Here is a 22,285-nt window from a genome sequence, read left to right on the forward strand (position 1 = left end):
AGTATAGGTCAGGTATTTTGTAGAATTTCTCAGCTAGGATTTGTCTGATGTTTTTCTCATGATTAGGGTTGTGGGTTTTTGAAAAGAGACCACAGGCCGGGCACGGTGGCTCACACCTGTAATTCCAGCACTTCAGGAGGCCAAGGTAGGCAGATCACCTGAGGTCAAGGGTTCAAGATCAGCCTGGCCAATATGGCGAAACCCCGTCTCTACTAAAAATACAAAAATTAGCCAGTTGTGGTGGCAGGCCCCTGTAATCCCAGCTACTCGGGAGGCTGAGGCAGGAGAATTGCTTGACCCCAGGAGGTGGAGGTTGCAGTGAGCCAAGATTGCGCCACTGCACTCCAGTCTGAGCAACAGAGCGAGACTCTGTCTCAAAAGAAAAGAAAAGAGACCACAGAGTTGAAGTTCCATTCTCATCCTGTTATGTTACTTAAACACGGCTTATAGCTGAATATCACATTTAAAAATTAGATAATTTGGATTTTATGTGAGATCTGATTTCTTGAGATAGTGAATCTGACAATCTGAAGTAGGGCTTCATCCTGATATAGTAACAGCTAACCGGATGGAGTGGTGGCTGTCCTCTTTAGATGGGCTGTGGATTGGCCAAGGTTCTGGTGTAGAGTGCAGTGCCCTGGGGGAGTCAACAGGAAGGGGAATGGGTGGATTATATACTTCCAGGTTTAAGGGGTAAAGGTGTTACTGGGAATTATTCATTTTCCACTCATAGTGAAGTTCTCTCTGAAGCAGAGTGATTAAGATAGATTGTGGGGAAACAAAAACAAAAACTCAAAACCCATAGATTGTGCAACTAAACTATCTGATTTGCCTCTCTATGCCTCAGTTCCCTCAGCTTTAAAGTGGGAATAAGTACCTACCGATAAGTACTACACGAGATAACCCTCATGTAGTAAGAATTGTTAACAATGGCACATAATAAGAACTTAACAGATGTTTGCTATTAGGAAACTTAAAGTTTACTTGGAAGAGCAGGGAGGTCAAGTCTAACAACTGCCGCTTTCTTTTTCCTGGTAGGAGGCTAGCAGGAGGGATGTGGTGGAGGTGAGGGGGATGGTTACATTCCCACGGTGACGGGGCAGATATGGGAACTTAGTCTCCTATTCCTTTCTTCAGTTCTCAGCTCCACCAAAGTACCCTTTTCCGGGATGACAGCTGTCATTTATGGCGTTGAACTGTATGCCTAGCGCTGTACAAGTGTTTGCACTTTCTCCGTGAATCCCCACAGCTACCATATAGAATAGGAGCCACTGATACACCCATGTGAGGAGACAGATCTAGAGATGGGGCTTGCCTCAAAACACAGCTGTATTGGCAGAGTCGGGTTTCAAATTCAGTGGACTTGTCTTCAGAGCTCGGCTCCTAACGCCTGCTTGGGCTGTCGGCTGAACTCAGCGTGGAGCTCTGAGCTTGGCTTTGCCCCTCCAAGTCTGTGTAGAGGAGAACGCGCCACCTGGGCCGAGTAGGGGATTCCGGGACGCTCCCGCCTCCCTCCGGAAGAGGACGGAGATGCAGATTATCCCCGAGCGGGGGTTTGGAAGTGTGGACACTTAGGTCCAGTGCCAGCCCAGTGACTTGTTGGGAGGCCCTGCGCCTCTGGGCTTCAGTTTCTCGGGCTGTCAGCCGGGTCCCGGGGCGGATAAGAAGGAGCTGCTCGGCGCTGGAGGCGCGCCCTCGCCGCTCGCAAGCAGAACCTTGCAGGCGGCGGCTCCGGGAGCTGGCGGTGCGGCCGGAGCAGCGGACCCGGCGGACCGGGGGGCGGGGCGGACAGGCCTGGGCGGGGCGGGAGGCGGAGGCGCCGCGTAGGCCCGGGAGGCCGGGCCGGCAGGGCTGCGAGCCCTCGCCCCATGCGCCGCCGCCTCCCTGCACGATGTTCCCCTCGCGGAGGAAAGCGGCGCAGCTGCCCTGGGAGGACGGCAGGTGAGCGGCTGTGGCCGGCCCGAGCCCGGTCCTCCGGGGCACCGCTCCTTTTCGGGCCGCCCGCAGAATCTGGGAGCCCGAGGCCGTCGCGTCTCCGTGTCTCTGGGTCCCTGTGAGGCCCTGTGGTTCTCTTTGCGGGTCCCTGGCGCTCTGTTCCGGTTTCTGTCTGTCGGTGTGGGTCTGTCTCTCCCGCCCTCCGCCACTCCCCGCCCCCTCTCTCTCCCCTTTCCGCGACGCTCGTTCTCCCCCATCACTTCCCCCTCGCCCCGTGAGTCTGTATTTCTCCATTGACCATTGACCTCCCTTTGGGAGTTTTCTGTTCCCCTCTGTGCTAGTCTCTCTCATTATGTGTGTCATTGTGTCTGTGTTTCGCCACCAGCCTCCCTCTATCTGCATGCGGGTCTCTGACTCCGCTGACCTCTCGCCATGGATTTGTTTCTCATCTGTCTCTGATCTCTGAGGGCGTTTTTCCATTTCTCTGGTCTCTGCCTCCCTCATCACATCCATATAGCCTCCGACCCTACCCTCCCTTCTTAACGCTTTCCCCCCCCCCCACCCCCCCACCATCCTTCGCAAGCTACCCAGCAGAACCCACCAGACAGAAGCTCCGTTCGCTGCGTGGCTGGTCACTGCCTGGCACGTACCGGACACTCCTCATACACCCATTAGTCCATTTCCTGTGCAGCTGTACTTGCCCTACGCAGAAGATGTGAGCTTGGCCCACACCTTAGCTAAGATGTTTTTCACTAAAGCAGAATGGGAGAATCGATTTGACTGCCTCCATTTGGGGGCACTTGAGATGCTGGAGATAGGCCCCTAGAAGTCTTCTCAGAGAATACATGACTGGATCTCCTCCCAGTGAATGACTCCTCATTTCCTTCATGTTTCTTAAGTTTGCCAGGGGCCATGAGATTCTGGAATTTAGTGGGCACAACTTCTTACTTTTGGGGATTTTTCAGACTTGGTGTTGAAAGGACAAGAGAGGAATATAATAGAAAGCATGGATTAGAGTTTGACCCGGGCAGGAGTTCTCCTTAATAATGTGAGCAGAGGGCTGGGTGCGGTAGCTCACACCTGTAATCCCAGCACTTTGGGAGGCCGAGGTGGGCAGATCACCTAAGGTCAGGAGATCGAGACCCATCCCGGCCAACATGGTGAAACTCCGTCTCTAAAAAAAAAAAAGTGAGCAGAGACCATTGCATCTTTCTGACCACAGTCTTTCCATTGCTGAGACAGTTATCACAATATTGACTCTGCAGCTGTGTGAGGATTAAAGGAGAGCATACATGTAAATACCTTGGCACTTCCTGGCACAAGAGGAGGTGCCAGTTGTCTTCCAGTTACCTTTGCAGTGTTGAGGCTCTGTAACCAGAGCAGCTGAGGATTCAAACCCAAAGGTTTGTATGAGACAAGAAAGGAAAGGTAATAGAGGAGCATTTCTGTTTCCTGTCCTTTTCCGTAACTGTGTTCCCACAGAAATTTACCGATGTCAGTTCTGTGCTTTTGACACAGTGCTGTAATGATCCACACCACAGATGCAGGCTAGTGTAGCAATTGAGTGTGGGCTCTGGGTCCAGCCTGCCTGGGTTTGAATCCGCCTCTTACTAGCCTTGGTCAATGATTGATGAGTGTGACTTCCCCTCAGATCCAGAAGGGACTGGGCCTGGGAGCTTCTGGGACTGCAAATCTGGAGTTTGCCACCAGAGGGCACAAGGAGCAGCTCTTCTCAGTGTCCACTGTCCTGAGGAATTGGGACTCTGGGTTCAATTGAGTTGCTCAGCGGTTTGTGCTCTTAGAGCACAGGATGATGCCCATGGGGACATGCTCCTCGTAGGAGAGGGGAGCAGGGCCAAGGGAATAGTACGTGAAAGTGCTCAGAGTGCCCAATCCATGCCGTTCCCCTGGGTAATAGTCACTGCTTCTTTTCCTGAAGGTGGGATATCACCCCATATCCATCTCTCCAGTCTCTACCCTGTCCCCAGAAAAAGCCCAGAGGGCAAGGGAGAATCTGTAGAGGTTCCAGCCTTCCCAGGCCACTCTCAGGACTGGGCTGTGCTCCTCTCCAGCTGAAACCACCACCACAGGATAATGGGGGGTAAGTCAGAAGCCCACGGTGGGGGGAGGTGTCCTACCAGGCCACCTCTCAGCTGTGTGTGGAACCTGGGACTGGCTTCAAGGCTTCCAGGTTGACAGTTGTTTCTCTAGAAAAAGGGAGAAGTTAGTCTGGCTCTAGCGTGTGACTTAAAGCATGCCCTAACTGCTTTAACCCTTCCTGTAACTCACTTTGTAAGCTCTCTGCTGCCTGGCCTGTGCTTGCTGTGCTGGGGCCACAGATATGAATGTGACATGGCCTGACAAGCAAGGACACAAGGCATCATGAAAAAGCAGGAAGTAAGATGCTGTGGGAATACAAAAGTGGATGCATTATGCAGGCAGGAGGCAGTGCTGGCCATGACATTGGAGTTTGGCCCTGAAGGATCAACAGGGGGCCTCAGGCAGTTAAAGAAGGACATTTCAGGCAGAAGGAGCGGGCTGTGTGAGGGCTGGAGCAGGAAGGAATACGACAAGTGGAAAAGCTCTGAGGTGCCCAGGATGAGAACATGGGGCTAAGTTTGGAAGCACCTGGAGTTGGGGCCAGGTGACAGACGGCTTTGACTCTCAGGCCAAGAGCTTGGCCTTTGTCTTGCAAACAGAGGAGGGGAGGGTCATTCAGAAGATTGAAAAGGGGTCCCAGCAGGGCAAGGAGCAGATGAGTGAGGAAGGATCAGAGGGGGACTTAGGAGATAGAATTTATAAGACCTGATAGCTAATTGCTGACTTTTACAAGTTGTGGATTCCTTTGCAGATTATTTTGGGGAGAAGGTAGGGGGTACAGAGGAAACTTCCCTCTTCGTGGATTCTTGAGCTCCTCTCTCAGCATATTACAAACTTCCAGAGGAGGGGCAAAGGAAACTGGTGAATTCTACCTGTTTCTTTGTATTTGCTAAGCAAAAGCGCTGTCTCCTTGCATCTCCCCAATGTCTAAGACGTTTCATTTGTTTTTCCAAGTTTCTGAAATCAGTGCCTGTGCTGTACCAGCCCTCATCTTTCTTTCCCTCTCTTGTCTCCCATCTTTGATCACATGAGCTGCCTCTTGGACTAAAGGTTTGAGGTTTGTTCAGTGAACTGCCACTGACATTTGGGTCTTGCATTGCTTTGGGGGCAGGTCTGATCTTCCCAGAGTCAACATTGGTCATTTCACCTGGACTAATGCCAGCACACACCCGTGTCTGGGTGGCCTTTCTGATCATTCTGGGAAGTAGGACAGAGTCACGGCTTCTGCTGGGGTGGATTTGTAGGGGAATGGGTTTGGAAGGCGGTGGGTTGCATCTCTAAGGTGGGGCTTCTGTCACTGGCTCAGAACACTGAGCCACTGTCATGGGGAGGAGCACATGCAAGTGACAGGAGCCTCCTCATTCTTGCCCTGAGCAGCTTTGACCAGGACTCAGTCACAGAAAGTAAGAGAACATCGAGGAGCTAGGGCAGCTCTGTGACCTGGGAATGGTTCAGATGGCTTCCCAGGAGTGGGTGGCATGGATTGGGTGTAAAGAGGTAAGCAGGATTGTGATGCGTGGTAGTGGCATGAGCAAAAACATTAAAGTTGCTTTTGCACTAATTCCCAGGTGCTTGGGGTAGACCAGTTATGTGCAGCCTCCTCGTGGGGAGGCCAGGGAGGGGGTCTGTCAGAGGGCCCTAGCTCAGCCCAGCCCTGCCTTGCGCCTCTGACCCTGTCCCTACTCTTGTCCCAGGTCCAGGTGGCTCTCTGGCAGCCTCCCTCGAAAATGCTCCGTCTTCCACCTCTTCGTGGCCTGTCTCTTACTGGGCTTCTTCTCCCTACTCTGGCTGCAGCTCAGCTGCTCTGGTGACGTGGCCCGGGCAGCCAGGGGACAAGGGCAGGAGACCTCCGGTCCTCCCCGAGCCTGCCCCCCAGAGCCGCCCCCTGAGCACTGGGAAGAAGACACATCATGGGGCCCCCACCGCCTGGCAGTGCTAGTGCCCTTCCGTGAACGCTTCGAGGAGCTCCTGGTCTTTGCGCCCCACATGCACCGCTTCCTCAGCAGGAAGAAGGTCCAGCACCACATCTACGTGCTCAACCAGGTGGACCACTTCAGGTAGCGCCTGCCCGCACCTCCTCCCCTCCCGGCACCCCTTTCCTGGGCTCAGGCTTCTCAGGGCTTGTGAGAGGCCACCTGGGGCAGGGGCAGGAGGGCAAGGGGTGGCAGGCCCCTCTCACTGAGTGTGACGGGAATCTTTGGGGAGGGCCCTGATCTAACTGCCATTTTGAAAAGCTCACTGTGGCTGCTGTGTGCGGAATGGATTATACCAGGGTAAGAGGAGAAGCAGGGAGACCAGTTAGGTGGTTACTGCTGTGGTCTGAGATGACAGTGGCTTGATGGTGTGGTGCTGGGTGGGTGGGGGGGTGGGTAGAGAAAGGTGCTGTGGAGGAAACCCAGACAGGACTCCCTGGGGATTGGCTGGGGAATTAGGGAAAGGGAGGGTCAACGCCACGGCTTTAACATTGCCCACAGCCTGGCATTATCCTAAAATCCCCACCCTTACCAAAAAGTGCTCCCTTCCATGACCACAGCCTGGCATCTCACCCTCCAGCCCCTCACCTCCTTTCCCTCCAGTTAACTCCCACTGGAAGATGGATTCTCAGCCCCACCAGCCTGATCTTCCCACCTTTTCAAGTCTCCTTGATCTGGATCCCCAGGTCCCCCCACCTTTTCCCTGCCACCCTCCTTGTCTTTACTTTTCCTTACCTAACCTGGAGTCCAAGGTCCGCCACTAAAATCCTCCCTGGCATACTCCCTCAAGCCTCTGGCCCCTTGTTGCTGCCATAATCCCAGCCTGACCTACTCCAGCTGTCTGCTCCACACCCGCGCCTGAACACTGGAGGGGACTGGAGAGAAAAGATCACACATGAGGCGGCCACACTGCTGCCCCTCTGCCAATGAGTCCCCCCAGGAAGGCCCTCTGCCCTGCTGGGAGCCTCACTTTCTTCTGGTCTGTCCACCGCAGCCTTTAAAACCATCTTTTCTCATTCCTCCCCTGTCCTCACTCTTAGCTGATGACTTTGCTTCCAGTTTCAGAAAACGGAATGAAATGGAAGAGAACTTTCCCCGGTTCCCGCCACCTCGATTCACCTCTCAGCCTCTGTGCACAGGAATTCAGGGCTGTCCTAGCTTCTGTCAGGGCTGACTCTCCACCGTTCCTACCCCCTAGTGTTTCCCCCCACCCCTCAGTTGGCCCCTTCCTCTCCCTCATGATCAGCATTCCTCTCCTGGAGCGTACCCATGAGCACACACACACACACTGAAGTGGCTCCTCTCTCAAAGGAAAAAGACTCCCTGGATCCCACATCCCCCAAGGCTGTCACTCCACTTCTCTGCTTTCTGGCAGACCTCCTTCCCTTTCTCTCCCCTCGTCTCTCTTGAACCCCTTCCACTTAGACTCCCGTGCCCACCATGGCACAGAGCAGCTCTCACTGAGGTCACCAGCCACCTCCACTCGGTTGGTCCAGAGGCTGTGCTGGGCCCATATTCCAGGGACCTGTCAGCAGCATCTTCCTTCATAAACGCTCCTGCTTGGCGCTGGGACAGCACCCTCTGGTCCTCCCTCTGCACTGGCTGGCCCTCTGTCTCTGTGGGGTCTGCTTGTCTCCGTGAGCTCTCACCATTGGGGCTTCTTGGGGCTCGGTGCTTTGGTAGCCCCCCTTTTGTAACTCCAGGCGTTCCTTGGGGCATCTCATATCATCTCCTGGCATTAAATCCCATCTCTACTCTGATGATTCCCGGGGCTATTCCTGGCCCAGACCGCTCTCCTGAACTCCAGGCTTACCAGCCCAGCCGTCTACACAGTCCCTCCACATGGTGGCCTCAGAGCCACTGCAAGCTTCCATGATCACAGCTGAATTGCTGGTGCCCTGCCCTACTTTAGACCTGCGGTTCTGCCCTCCTCCCCATGGAAATGGAAGCTTTTTGCTTCCCTTGCTCAAGCCCAAAAGCCTCGGAGTCGTCCTCAGCCGCTCCTTCTGTCATATACTGTATCCTGTCAGCAAAATCCGTCTAGAATCTGCCTGCTTCTCACTGTCACCGCTGTCACCTCCTGAGCTAGGCCACCTTCATCTCTCCGTCTCTCACCTAAATTATCGCTGTAGCCTCCCAGCTGGTCTCCCTGCTTTCACCCCTGCTCCAACAGTCTATTCTCAACACACCAGCTAGGGCGGTTCTGTCTAGACGTTAGTCACAGCGTGCCCCACCCCTGCTCAGAGCCTCCACAGGGAGTCCGAGCCCCATCCTTCAGTGGCCCTTGGGCTTTGTGCAGTCACCGTGTCATCCCTGACATCGCCTCCGCCGCCCTCGCCCCGCCCGGCTGCGTCCTGTCTCCTCGCCTGCTTTGCTTTTCCCCCGGCACTCACCGCCACCGGCCGCGCTTTGTGTTCGTTTCTCTTTCCTTCTGTTGGAATCTCACTTCCTCGAGAGCAGGGCCTGGTTTTTCACTGCTGTACCTCCAGTGCTTTGAATGGTTTCTGGCACGTAGTAGGCGCTCAGTAAATATTTGTGCGATGAGTGGAGGGGACAGCCCCGTAGGCTGAATGAAGTCAGTGCTGGGCCAGAGGGCAGCATAGGCACCACGGGGACCCCGGGGTGGGTGCTGAGCCCCGGGCAGTGAGCCCACGCGCCACCCCTGCCCAGCCTCGGCCGCCCTGCACAGGTTCAACCGAGCAGCGCTCATCAACGTGGGCTTCCTAGAAAGCAGCAACAGCACGGACTACATTGCTATGCACGACGTTGACCTGCTCCCTCTCAACGAGGAGCTGGACTATGGCTTCCCTGAGGCTGGGCCCTTCCACGTGGCCTCCCCGGAGCTCCACCCTCTCTACCACTACAAGACCTATGTTGGCGGCATCCTGCTGCTCTCCAAGCAGCACTACCAGCTGGTGAGGCCCGGACAGCCCGCTCTGCTCAGGCTGCAGGTGGTGGGCAGGACGGGGCAGTGCCTCTGGGGCCCAGCAGATGGAGCCCTGCCCCAACCTGGCAGGGAAACCCGGGAGCAGGCAAGCCGGTCAGCCACAGCAGCAGAACCCTGGAAGCTGGCTTCAGAAACCTGGGGAGTTAGTGGCCCTCAGCATTGAAGATTGTGGGGGGCAGTTCAGGTGCAGCTTGCCCACCTCCCGGACAGGGTCACTGGGACCCTGTTTCTCTGTCCATCTCTCAGCTCTGCCTTCCCTGCACTGGGTTTATTTGCAAGGTGGTAGTTGTCACTGCAGCCCGTATCCTAGATGGATATCCAGGCCCCAGTCTGGTGGGAGACGGGGCCCTTTCCTCGTAGCTCAGGCAGGAGTCTGGCTCTGAGCCGCACTGGCTCAGGATTGGCCGGCTTGAGTACTGAACCCACCTGAGCCAGTGACTGGCTGGTACAACTCGTTGTCCTCGCGGACAGGCGGGCAGGAAGAACCTGGTAGCTCAGGCTGGGTCTCCTCCTCTCCAGGCCATGGCAGAAGCCCGCTTTATGGAAATGAAAGGCCTGAGCCAGGTGCAAGAATGGCGGTCTGTCATGGAGCCCAGCTGCCCCTCTCACACACACAGGAAGAGATGAGGGCAGGGTCACCAGAAGAAAGGGGAGTGAGGGAGGCAGAAATCAAGTAGGAACTGGCACTTCTGCCCATCGACAGTTCCCCAAAGAGATCCCCTCTGGCCAGTGAGACATTTTTGAGAAGGCGAGTGTCTCACACAGGTTCAAGGCCCCATGAGAACAGGAGAAGGACTGGACGTGCTGCCTCCCACAGCCCCCAGCACTGCAGAGGTGGAGGGGCCTGTAAGCACCTGGTGCTTATTCAGAGCAGTCGGGGAGGAGGGCACTCCCGAGTAGTAGGAGACCAAAGGCCCCCCCCGGGAGGATGGGCCGAGTGACGCTGCTTGTCTCTGTGTCAGTGCAACGGGATGTCCAACCGCTTCTGGGGCTGGGGCCGTGAGGACGATGAGTTCTACCGGCGCATTAAAGGAGCCGGGCTCCAGGTGAGGCTCCCCGGGGCCCTGCTGCCACCTCAGCTGTGGTGGCTGCGCAGAGATTCTCTTCTGTTTCCTCAGATGACACTCCCCAGGGTCTGGAGATGGCCCTGGTTCTGATCCCTGCCCTGACCCTGCCCTGCATGGTCATCTAGCCAGTTCCTTGCCCTGTGGGCCCCAGTCTCCTCTCCTGCAGGCTGGGAGTGCAGACCCCTGCCTGTGACTTCCTGGCAGGCAGTGGGACCTCAGAGGAGCTGGTGGTAAGGGCCAGGGCTCCAGGAATTGTGTGGCTTGACCCCGACTTCCTTTGGCCTCTCTAGCTTTTCCGCCCATCGGGAATCACAACTGGGTACAAGACATTTCGCCACCTGCATGACCCAGCCTGGCGGAAGAGGGACCAGAAGCGCATCGCGGCTCAAAAACAGGTGCTGGCTGGGCTCCTCATCGGGGACGGATAGGTGGTGGTGTGGGGAGCCAACAGGTCCGAGTTCTCACCAAGTTCTCCTTGGCCCAAACGGCCCCATCCTCCCCTGCTTGGCCCAGGTCAGTTGACGGGCATTCTGCTTGGGCACCCTGGGCACTTGCGGGTCAGCCCAGACCTCAGGGTCCATGCGGGCTGGCAGGGTGGGGTGGGGGAGGCTTAGCTGAAGGTGCCACAATCCCAGCCACACCCGGGATGCAGGGATCGCACCCTCAAACAGTCCCTTCTGTAGGAGGCGTATGCGTCCAACAGGAGATCCCGGCTCTCCTGCTTCCTAGTGGGGCACAGCCCTGGGCAAGAGGCTTCACTGCTCTGAGCTGTGGGTTCCTCCTCTCCAGTGGTGAGGTTGTGTGTGGTCAGTGGTCAGCTGACTCAGGGTACCCATGCAGCCCTGAGTCCATGCTGTTTCCTCCCTTCCTCCCCAGGAGCAGTTCAAAGTGGACCGGGAAGGAGGCCTGAACACTGTGAAGTACCGTGTGGCTTCCCGCACGGCCCTGTCAGTGGGCGGGGCCCCCTGCACTGTCCTCAACATCATGTTGGACTGTGACAAGGCTGCCACACCCTGGTGCACGTTCAGCTGAGTCGGATGGACAGTGTGGAAGCCTGTGCCTACAGGCCACATTGCTCAGGCTCAGGACAAGGCCTCAGGTCCCAGGCCCAGCTCCAAGAGGATGTTGAGTGGCCAGGACCAAGACAGCAAGCTACACAACTGCAGCCGCCCGGCCACCGAGGCAGGCTTGAGCTGGACCAGGACACACGGGGTGCCTGGGATGCTGCTAGCCATGGACAGTGATCAGAGAGAGGCTGGGATGTGTCCTGAGTGGGACACCCTACCTTTCTGCTCACGCTACTCTGCCCTCCCTCACATGCCAAGGCCTGTGGGTAGTGGAGAGGGCTGAACAGGACAACCTCTCATAAACCCCGCTTTTGTTCCTTCCCACTGGGCCACCTCGTGCAGAGACGCAGCATAGGAGCCAGCAGCTGGCATAGGTGACAGTTGCGACTGGGAGGGTTAGAACTTCAGAAACCCGAGCACAAGCCCCACAGAGGGGAACAGCCAGCACTGCTCCAGCTGGTTGTCGCCGTGCCGAAATGTGCGCCTAGTGTCGCCAGATCCTCTGACTTTTCAAAAGAAACTAGAATGCTGGATTCTTAGGTGAAATCTTCTGATTTTTAAATGATAGCACCTAAACGAAACTTTCAAAAAGTTTGGCAGACCAGGCAAAATGTGTTGTGGCGTGCTCGCATGTCACTTTTGGCTGAGGGACGGGGAGGGGTGAGTTACAAACTGGTGAGGAATTGGGGTGGGGCTGGGACAAGTCCAGCCGGGAGGAGAAGCCAAAGGCATGAGGGTTCCTGGACCACCTCCACCCCACCAGGGCTTCCGGGCAGCCCCCTGGGTGCCCTTCTGAGCAGTCTGACCACCTTCAGGCTCTCTCTGGGTGAGCCACATCCTGCCTCACTAGACACGGAGGAAGGAGAGTGGCTGAGGAGATTCATCCACAGTGTTAGGAACCAGCCCAACCCTGTTCATGGGCGCCCCGTGTCCCGGCAGTAACGAGGGAGTGAGACAAGAAATAAAGACAAAGTCACAAGAATAGAATTTTATAACAGGTCCAGGGGTCCAACGGGATGATCGGCGGTGTTGGCACTGAGCTCTGGGCTCCGAGCGCTTTCATTAGGTGTATTATCTTGTTCATCTTGCAGGCTGTGGGGAGAGGGGTTGAGGAGGAGGATAGCCGGAGGAAGAGCATGTGTTTGCAGCATTCAACAGCAAACGTGGTTCTCCTAAGAAATGCTAACCAAGGACACTGAGATTTTACCACCCATTGTCTCTCCAGGTGTTTTGGCAAGAGAGGTGCAGGGATAAGGCCCATAAGGTCTGACCACACACAGTGCGCCAAGGGGCTCTTCTCTCCCGAGCATTGTAGACAGAGCAATCAGAATTGCTCCATATTCTGAGAACACAGGCAGAGCCTGTGACGTTTGGGTGTCTCTGCCCTGTAAGGCTTTCTGGCCTTACCCGCACGCATCTGGGAAGACCTTCCCGAGTCTTATGAGCAGAGGTTGCATTACTTCCCAGAGTCTCTTGCATAAGCTCCCTCTATGAGATCCTCACACAGACTCTATGTTGGGAAGAGTTGTGGGACCAGAGCAGTTTCTTTTCTGCTCTGCAGCCACACCGCAGTGTTCCGCGGTGACAGGGCGCTCTCAGACGGTCCTCACCACAGGCCTCCTGTTACGCTCGATCTCTGCTTTTATTTTACTGCACCATAGTTTGGATGTGATCCGTGGGACAAATCTCGGTGTACAAAGAGCAAAGCAAGCTTGTAATCATTTAACTATAAGTAACACAGGTCTGCCCCTGGCCATCTCTTCCCACACACGGAACTGGACTGAGGCAGGCAGGGCACTCAGGCGATGCCTCGGGTCATGGCTTGAGCCGGGAGGAAGGAGAAAGGGAGAACTGAGAGGATCCCCGTGGTATTCTCGCAGCACAGAGGGATTAAGGTGGTCACTGAGTGCCCAGGAGCAGTGAGGACACGTGGAACTGGGGAGTGCTTTGGGGGGAATCACTCAGAGGGAAGCCCGGAGCCCATGAGAATGGGAGGCAAGGGACCCTGCATGTAGTCCACTCCAAGGCATTTGGCTGCCAAAGATGCAGGGCAGAAGGCAGAGGAGACCATCAGGCCCAGGTGACGTGGGTTTGTTTTAACACAGGGACACCTGGAGTCCTGGAGAGGGAAGCGGTTGTGTCCCAGAGCTCAGGAAGGTAGAATCCACAACTCTGGTTCAAAGACTTCTCTGAGGATGATCAGGGCTCCTGTGTGTAGTTGTGTGGGTTGTGCACTGTGTAACCTGTGTATAAGCCAAGGGATTTAAGCAGAGATGGCTAGGGTAAAGCTTCAGGTTCAGATATGTAACCCAGGATCTTTGTGGTCCTAAATTGACCATGCCCAGTGATTCAGCCACACCCACTATTGTGATGGCCAAACAGGGCCTAGACTCCAGAGCAAGGATAGTGGAGAGGGGACTGTGCCAGTTCTCTGGACAACGCCAGCTGCCTCATCTTGGACTGACATGGACACGGGGCAGTAACACCAGCTCTTGGAGTTGGTGGAAATGGGTATATATCAAAGCTCCCAGCTCTGCACTCTCCTGTCACATAGGAAGACCTCAGAAAATGGGGGTTCCTTCCTTTCCAGCTGCACTGTGGAAGTACAATGAGCAGAAGAAAAGCAAAGATCCCTTTGCCTGGTGAGATCAGCTGACACCTGGGCTCAGGTGCATCCCCAGCCCTGCAGCCTGTTACCTCCCTTGACCGCTGCCCCCACCTCCATCTTCAAGGCTGTGCAGGATGCATCCCAAATCTCCAACTCCCTCACTCTGCATCCTGGGCCTCCACCACTCTCCAGGAGAGTGGGAGAGGCCTGAGCCATGGGCGCCGAGGAAAAGTGGCAGTCCCGTGCTGCCTCCGTGTCCTGCTTCCCTCCTTCGTGGAATGGAACTGACATCCCCGCCTCACTGGCCAGGGCATGACTGAAACAGGGCCAGGATGTAGGAGCACCTAGCACAGTGCTTGGCCAGTGGAGTGGCTGTTGCAATAATAATAACCATCACTTGTCGAGCATGCACCAAAGACAAAATTCCTCATACTGCATTTCACTGAGGCCTCCCTACCTAAGAGCTAGGTCTTTTCACCAGTTCTGTAGATGAGGAAGGCAAAGCATAGACAGGCAAGTAGCTTGCCCAAGGTCCCAGAGCTGTAAGGGGTGGGGAACTTGGGAACCCCTGGGATGCACCTTCAGAGCCAGATTTCTTTCCCCCTGCCCTGTATAGCAGGTGCCCATGAGCAGGTGTTCCTTCCCCACAGGTCTCCTTCCTCTCACCTGCTGGAAAGGGCAGACGGGGAGGGCTGGGAGGAAAACAGGGCCATGGTGGAGGTGCAAAGGATCTGTCTCAGGCTCCTCTGCCTCGAGCAAGACAGGGATTTCGCGGCTTGGCACTGAGGAGCACTGATGGGGCATCAGTGGGACCCAGAGTGTGGCACTGTAAGTGGGCTGTATGGAGTGCTTGGGGAAGGCTTCCCGGAGGAGGCAAAGTCTTGCTGGTAGAGAAAGAGTTCACCAGCAGGAAAGGGAAGGGATCAGCGTGCACAAAGGCAGACAGCCCGGAGCAAACGTGTGTCAGGGACCCAGGAGGAGCTCGAAGTGTTCCTGGCACCCCCGATACTGTGCAGGAGTTGGGAAGTGGGCAGCAAAGGGAAGGCTGGGGTGAGTCACAAGGATCTGTGAATGCCACATGAAGCAACTTGTACTTTATTCTAGGAGTGCAGGGGTTTTGAGGAGTTTCAAGCAGGGGAGAACTTTGTTTTGAGGCAGGGTCTCACTCTGTTGCCCTTGTTGGAGTGCAGCGGTGCGATCTCGGCACTAGAATTGCTTGCGTTAAACCTGGCGGAGGTTGCAGTGAGCTGAGATTGAGCCACTTCACTCCAGCCTGGGCAAACTCCACCTCCCAGGTTCAAGAGATTCTTCTGCCTCAGCCTCCCAAGTAGCTGGGATTACAGGCATGCAGGACCACGCCTGCTAATTTTTTGTATTTTTTTTTTAGTATATGTACTGCCAAAGGTAGCACAGTTTTTTGTATTTTTTTTTTTTTAGTAGAGAGATGTTTCACTGTGTTTGCAATCTGCCCGCCCCAGCCTCCCAGAGTGCTGGGATTACAGGTGTGAGCCTGGTCAGGGGAGAACTTTTGAACACTTACCTGTGTTCTATAACACAGATCTTTTGGGGGATAACAAAGATCCTTTGGGGGACCCAGAGTGGACTGCAGGGTGGAGTCTGAGGAGGGAGAGAGCCCGGTCCAAGGGAGAGATGGTGAAGCCAGAATGAGGCAGGGGAATGGGGGTGGGGATGCAGGCCCGCTGAGCCCCTAGAGCCAGCAGGAGCCCTCCCTAGCAGGATCAACCAGACTCCATCAGCCTCCCTTTCACGGAGGGTCAACTCCACTGCAGACTGTTTCCCAAAAGGCAACTGGATGGACACATGGTCTTTTTGCCATCTCAGCCCTCATGCCTTGAGAACATTTTTTACAAACAAAAAAAAGAGAAAAGCAACTTTCCGTTCCAGCATCGACACGTAAACAGCTTGTAAGTCATCATTCCCATCCTTTCAACAAGAAAGAGAGTACAACAGACTGAAAAGCAACTCCTTGTCTCAGACGCAACAGAGATGAGGTTGCAGGGCAAACTGCCTCCCACGATCTGCAGAGGCAGGCAAAGCCTTAGCTAGAGCAGAAGCTGCTGGAGCCACGCACTGGTTAGGAATATCTAAGTGGTAATGTTGACAAAGTCAGGATGTGGACTCCTGGTGAAGACCCAAGAAAAATCCCCTCCTGCCTCTGACAGGGAAAGGGAAAGCTAACCATTTAAAAACACCCAGAGTGGGCCAGGCCCGGTGGCTCACGCTTGTAATCCAAGCACTTTGGGAGGCTGAGGTGGGCAGATCACCTGAGGCCAGGAGTTTGAGACCAGCCTGGCCAACATGGCGAAACCCTGTCTCTACTAAAAATACAAAAAAAAAAAAAAAAAATTAGCCAGGCATGGTGGTGGGCGCCTGTAATTCCAGCTACTTGGGAGGCTGAGGCAGGAGAATCACTTGAACCTGGAAGGCAGGAGGCTGCAGTGAGCTGAGATCATGCCATTGCACTCCAGCCTGGGCAACAAGAGTGAAACTTTGTCTCTAAATAAATAAATAAAATAAACACACCCAGAGCGATCTCCATAACAAAAGCCTACTCTCCAGGAAAAAAGAGCCTGTCTCACTGAAGGGCCAGGACAGTCACCCAGCTCCAGCCCCCTCCAGCCTTCCTGTCTCACCTAAGGAAGTGGGACAAAGCTAAGACACCTGTGAAGACACCAGGAATGCGGACACACTGAAAGACCGAGATTTAATCATAAAATTAGAAACGTGCTTCCCCACTCCCTAAACCTTGCCGCCACATCCGCGGGGCTCCAGTGTAGCAGTATGGGATTGTAGCTGAGGGAGCTATTAGGCGCAGTATTTAAGAAGTTCTTAGGGAAACCCAGAGACACTAGAGGAATTGAAAGGCTCTGTCACTTGAAGTTCCAGTAAACATTATGCCCAACTCCTCATCAGATTAACGTCAAACCTTGCATTAAAGGCTATTTACATCAGTTTCTTTGCCCAATAAATCATGTATAACAAGGTATGGCAAAAGGCATGAAAAAAACACAGGCCGAAGAGACAAAGCAAGTGTCAGAATCATGCTCAGATGTGACAGATTTTGAAATTATTAGACAAGAAACTTAAAATAACTATGACCAACATGCTAAGGGCTCTAATGGCAAAAGAACAGATGGGAAATGTAAGCAGAGAGATGGAAACTTTAAGAACCAAAGGACAACTCTTTCCCATCTTGCAAGATGGTGGGTGAAAAAGTTGAGAAGCCGGACACTAAAGAGAAGAAACCTGAAGCCAAGAGGGCTGATGCTGGTGGCAAAGTGAAAAGGGCAACCTCAAGGCTAAAAAGCCCAAGAAGGGGAAGCCCCATTGCAGCCGCAATCCTGTTCTTGCCAGAGGAATTGGCAGGTATTCCCGATCTGCCACGTATTCCAGAAAGGCCAGGTATACGAGGAAGTACTCAGCGGCTAAATCCAAGGTTGAAAAGAAAAAGAAGGAGAAGCTTCTTGCAACTGTTACAAAACCAGTTGGTGGTGACAAAAACGGCGGTACCCGGGTGGTTAAACTTCGCAAAATGCCCGGGTATCATCCTACCGAAGATGTGCCTCGAAAGCTGCTGAGCCACGGCAAAAACCCCTTAGTCAGCACGTGAGAAAACTGCGAGCCAGCATCACCCCCGGGACCTTCTGATCATCCTCACTGGACGCCACAGGGGCAAGAGGGTGGTTTTCCTGAAGCAGCTGGCTAGTGGCTTGTTACTTGTGACTGGACCTCTGGTCCTCAATCGAGTTCCTCTGCGAAGAACGCACCAGAAATTTGTCATTGCCACCTCAGCCAAAATTGATATCAGCAACGTAAAAATCCCAAAACATCTTTCTGATGCTTACTTCAAGAAGAAGAAGCTGCGGAAGCCCAGACACCGGGAAGGTGAGATCTTCGACACAGAAAAAGAGAAATACGAGATTAGAGAGCAGCACAAGATTGATCAGAAAACTGCGGGCTCACAAATTTTACCAAAAATCAAAGCTATTCCTCAGCTCCAGGGCTACCTGCGATCTGTGTTTGCCCTGACAAATGGAATTTAATCTCACAAATTGGTATTTTAAATGTCCTAATAATCTAATTAAATAACTGATTACCTTTAAAAAAAAAAAAAAGAATCAAGGGACATGCTAGAAATTGGTCGGGTGCAGTGGCTCACGCCTGTAATCTAGCACTTTGGGAGGCCATGACTGTCTCTAATGTTCTCCAGCCTAGGTGGACTGCCCGAGCTCAGAGGTTCAAGACCAGCCTGGGCAACATGGTGAAATCCTGTCTCTACTAAAATTACAAAAAATTAGTTGGGCGTGGTGGTGCGTGCCTGTAATCCCAGCTACTATGGAGGCTGAGGCACAAGAATCTCTTGCATTAAACCTGGCAGAGGTTGCAGTGAGCTGAGATTGAGTGAGTGAGATTGAGCCACTTCACTCCAGCCTGGGCGACAGAGCAAGACTCTGTATCAAAAAAAAAAAAGAAAAGAAAAGAAAGAAAGAAAGAAAGAAAAAAGAAAACACCATAACAGAGATGAAGAAGGCCATCAGTAAACTGCACACAGATGAGGCAAGAATCAGCCTGAAGCTATGTTAGTAGAACCTTCCCAAACTGTAATGCAAAGAAAAAAATGGGGAAGAAAACTAGATTATACCAGAACTGTGGGATATTTTCAAAAGGTATAATATATGAATATATGCACAGTTGAAACACCACGAGGAGGAGAAAGGGAGAACAGGGCAGAAGAAACATGTGAGTATTAATGGCTCACAATTTTCCAAAAGTAAAGGCAGACACCAAGCCACAGATCCAGGAAGCTTAGAGAACACCAAATAGGTAAATACTAAAAAAACCCAACACCTACATATCATGTTCAAAGTGGAGAAAACCAAAGACAAACATACAATCTTGAAAGAAGCTATAGAAAAAACCCAGCTTACTTATATAGGAAGTGAAGAAGAATTACAGCCTGCTTCTCATCAGACACCACGAAAGCAAGAAGAGAAAAGGGTGAAATATTTAAAGTGTTGAAAGAGAAAATCTCATCAACCTAGATTTCCACATCCAGTAAAAGTATCCTTCAAAAGTGAAGAAAACACCGTGTATGTAGTACAGACTACAGAATAGAGAATCCGAAACAGGCCCACGGAAATGTCATCAACTGGATGTGAGGGCGATCTGGCTGCAACATCTGTCACCCCATTGATCGCCAGGGTTGATTCGGCTGATCTGGCTGGCTAGGCGGGTGTCCCCTTCCTCCCTTACCGCTCCATGTGTGTCCCTCCCGAAGCTGCGCGCTCGGTCGAAGAGGACGACCATCCCCGATAGAGGAGGACCGGTCTTCGGTCAAGGGTATACGAGTAGCTGCGCTCCCCTGCTAGAACCTCCAAACAAGCTCTCAAGAAATGTCATCAACTGATCTTTAACAAAGGAGTAAAGGCAACTAAAAGAGCAGTGACAGTGTACTTAATAAATGGCACTGAAACAACTGGATATGCACATGCAAACTATTATAAAAAACAATGTTTAAAATAAAATATTTAATTAAAATAAAATCATCCAGATACAGACCTTCCACTTTTTGTAAATATTCATTCAATGATCATAGACCTATATATAAAAGGCAAAACTATCAAAGTTCTAGAAGAAAATCTAGGAGAAAATCTGGGTGCCCTTGGGACAATGAGTTCAGAGGATCCCAGGAAGGAACGTAGACTGTGACAAGAGAATCGAACTGTGTTACAAATGTACGAAACAACTTCACAGAAGAAGGCGGGGAGGGGGCTGCTGCTCTAACACTGGAAATAAGTGGGGTCCGTAAGACTAAAGACGAGGAACCGCACATAAGCACTGTTCTCTAGTTGATAATGTTGTCTCCCGTAGGGATACTTGGGTGTAGAATAAATATTCTGTATGCTGGAGTTGAGCAATTAAGTAATTGGATGACGGGTGCCGAGAGCCAGTTTTCTTGCTGTTGGAGCGGGAATTTATGGATAAGCAAGGGGAAATGGCTAGACTGAGTCGTATGGTAATAGGCTAGAATAGGATATACCAGTATGAATTCACATTAGGCTTAGTAAGACAGGGATGGTTACATATAGAAATATTTATAGATATGTATATATACACAGAGTATACACACAGATATTTTCTTGTTCTGTCAACTGAGAGGACCTGGAAGCAGTAATGTTCCAGTAGCAGCAAGCACAACTACTGCCCAGACCTTGGTTTCCTCTTTTGCTTTTTCTTCCCCCCACCGCTTTTTTTTTTTTTTGAGTGTCACTGTTGCCTAAGCTAGAATGCAGAATGCAGTGGGAAGATCCCAACTCACTGCAATCTCCTCTCCTGGGTTCAAGCAATTCTCTTGTCTCAGCCTCCCGAGTAGCTGGGATTACAGGCATGTGCCACCACACCTGGCTAATTTTTGTATTTTTAGTAGAGATGGGGTTTTTACATGTTGGCCAGGCTGGTCTCGAACTCCTGACCTCAGGTGATCTGGTGCCTCGGCCTCATAAAGGCCTGGGAGCATGAGCCACCATGCGGGGCCAGACCTTGGTTTCTAACACCATTGTCCAGCACAAGGAACCAGGGCTCCTTGGAAAAATGGCTGATTTCAGGACTAGGGCAGGAAATACACAAGATGAGCCTGGAACATCTCATGGTTCCAGAAAGTAAAGAACAATTTTTTAAAAAATCACTGGGTGTATGTCAAAGGAACACAGGAGCTGACCGAAAGAGTACCCAGTGGCCATAGCTGGGACAACATGAGTGACAAAGTGAAGCAGTGTGGATGACAAGTCAGTGTAGAAAGCAAATATCCATGTACCCATACTGATAAATACGCGATTGAGGCTGGGAGCAGTGGCTCTCACCTGTAATCCTAGCACTTTGGGAGGCGGAGGCAGGTGAATCACCTGAGATCAGGAGTTCAGAATGAGCCTGGCCATTGTGGTGAAACCCTGTCTCTACTAAAATACAAAAATTAGCTGGGTGCAGTGGCATCTGCCTGTAATCCCAGCTACTAGGGAGGCTGAGGCAGGAGGAGAATCACTTGAACTGGAGGCAGAGGTTGTGTCGAGCCAATATCACACCATTGCACTCCAGCTTGGGCAACAGAATGAGACTTCATCTTAAAAAAAAAAAATTGAATAAGCAAATAAATGGAGGAGAAGAAACAAATGTCCTGCGTCCTACGTAGAGTTATCCCAAATAATTCAGGTAGGTGCTCTGCTCCGAGGAAGGGGAGCGTAAGTCCCCACCCCTTAAGTGCGGGCCAGCATAGTGACTTCCTTCCGAACAGCACAGTGAGGGAAGTGGGAGAAACCAGACGAACAGCCTCAGCCAGGTGACCAAGGTCAACATCAACAGTGATAAATTGTGTTGATAGTATACGCCCCGATATGTTGTGATAAAAATGACACTTTGCTTCTTTCTCCTCCAATCCATAACCCTATCTAACCATGAGAAAAACAGCATATGAATTCCAATAGAGGTCATCCTACAAAATACCAGACCAGTACCCCTCAAAACTGTCAAGATCATCAAAAACAATGTAAGGGCTGGGCATGGTGGCTTGCTCCCAGCAGTTTGGGAGGATGAGGTGGGAGGATGGCTTGAGCACAGGAGGTCAAGACTGCACTTCAGCCTGGACACCAGAGTAAGACCCCATCTCAAAAAACAAACAAAAACCAACAGAAATAAGGAAAGTCTGAGGAACTGTCACAGCCAAGAGGAGCTTAAGGAGACACGGTGACAACTAAATGTCATGTGGGGCCGGGTGCGGTGGCTCAGCCTGCAATCCCAGCACTCTGGGAGGCGAAGGCGGGCAGATCACCTGAGGTCAGGAGTTCAGCACCATCCTGGCCAGCATGGTGAAACTCCGTCTCTACTAGAAATACAAAAATTAGCCGGCATGGTGGCTCACGCCTGTAAACCCAGCCACTTAGGAGGCTGAGGCAGGATAATCACTTGAATCCAGGAGGCAGAGTTTGTAGTGAGCCAAGATCATGCCACTGCACTCCAGCCTGGGCAACTGAGTAAGACTTTGTCTAAAAAATAATAATAATAGTCGGGCGTGGTGGCTCAAGCCTGTAATCCCAGCACTTTGGGAGGCCGAGGCGGGTGGATCACGAGGTCAAGAGATCGAGACCATCCTGGTCAACATGGTGAAACCCCGTCTTTACTAATACAAAAAAAAAAAAATTAGCTGGGCATGGTGGTGCGTGCCTGTAGTCCCAGCTACTCAGGAGGCTGAGGCAGGAGAATTGCCTGAACCCAGGAGGCTGAGGTTGCGGTGAGCCGAGATCGCGCCATTGCACTCCAGCCTGGGTAACGAGAGCGAAACTCCGTCTCAAAAAAATAAATAAATAAACAATAATAATAATAGTTAGAAAAAAGAATGTTATGTGGGATTCTTGATGAGATCAATCTTGGAACGGAAAAAGGACATTGGGTAAAAACAAAGAAAATCCAAACAAAGTGTGAACTTTAGTTTAAAATAATGTATGATACCGTTAGTAGAAAAACAAAAATAAAATTAAAAAATAAAAAAATATGAATAGTGGTTCATTAACTATAAT

General features: G+C 52.4%; 1 protein-coding gene and 1 pseudogene across 3 annotated transcripts; both read left to right on the forward strand.

The window, feature by feature from the left end:
• The first annotated feature begins 1,812 nt into the window (after window positions 1-1,812).
• B4GALT7 (beta-1,4-galactosyltransferase 7) lies at window positions 1,813-19,100 on the forward strand. 3 transcript variants are annotated; one of them, XM_064376597.1, is made up of 8 exons: window positions 1,870-1,941; window positions 3,875-4,036; window positions 5,730-6,092; window positions 8,698-8,923; window positions 9,918-10,001; window positions 10,313-10,417; window positions 10,899-14,933; window positions 18,099-19,100. In XM_064376597.1, exons 1-7 carry the CDS (start codon window positions 1,892-1,894, stop codon window positions 11,052-11,054), a joined length of 1,146 nt encoding a protein of 381 aa, XP_064232667.1. In that variant the 5' UTR covers window positions 1,870-1,891; the 3' UTR covers window positions 11,055-14,933; window positions 18,099-19,100. The 3 variants fall into 3 exon arrangements, with proteins under 3 accessions (XP_021529103.2, XP_064232667.1, XP_021529102.2); XM_021673428.2 differs by lacking the exons at window positions 3,875-4,036; window positions 18,099-19,100 and having other exon boundaries at window positions 1,813-1,941; window positions 10,899-11,628; XM_021673427.2 differs by lacking the exons at window positions 1,870-1,941; window positions 3,875-4,036; window positions 18,099-19,100 and adding an exon at window positions 4,062-5,532 and having other exon boundaries at window positions 5,830-6,092; window positions 10,899-11,628.
• Window positions 16,067-18,404, forward strand: LOC105707130 (large ribosomal subunit protein eL6-like; annotated as a pseudogene).
• Window positions 19,101-22,285: the final 3,185 nt, after the last annotated feature.

This window comes from Aotus nancymaae, unplaced genomic scaffold (genome assembly GCF_030222135.1).
Source record: "Aotus nancymaae isolate 86718 unplaced genomic scaffold, 86718_ANA_hifiasm-v0.15.2.pri h1tg000015l_1, whole genome shotgun sequence".
Lineage (NCBI taxonomy): Eukaryota > Metazoa > Chordata > Mammalia > Primates > Aotidae > Aotus > Aotus nancymaae.

Coding starts and splice junctions, on each gene's coding strand:
- B4GALT7 (XM_064376597.1), top strand. CDS start 1,892: ATGTTCCCCTCGCGGAGGAAAGCGGCGCAGCTGCCCTGGGAGGACGGC. Junction 6,093..8,697: donor AACCAGGTGGACCACTTCAG/GTAGCGCCTGCC, acceptor CGCCCTGCACAG/GTTCAACCGAGCAGCGCTCA. Junction 10,002..10,312: donor TTAAAGGAGCCGGGCTCCAG/GTGAGGCTCCCC, acceptor TGGCCTCTCTAG/CTTTTCCGCCCATCGGGAAT.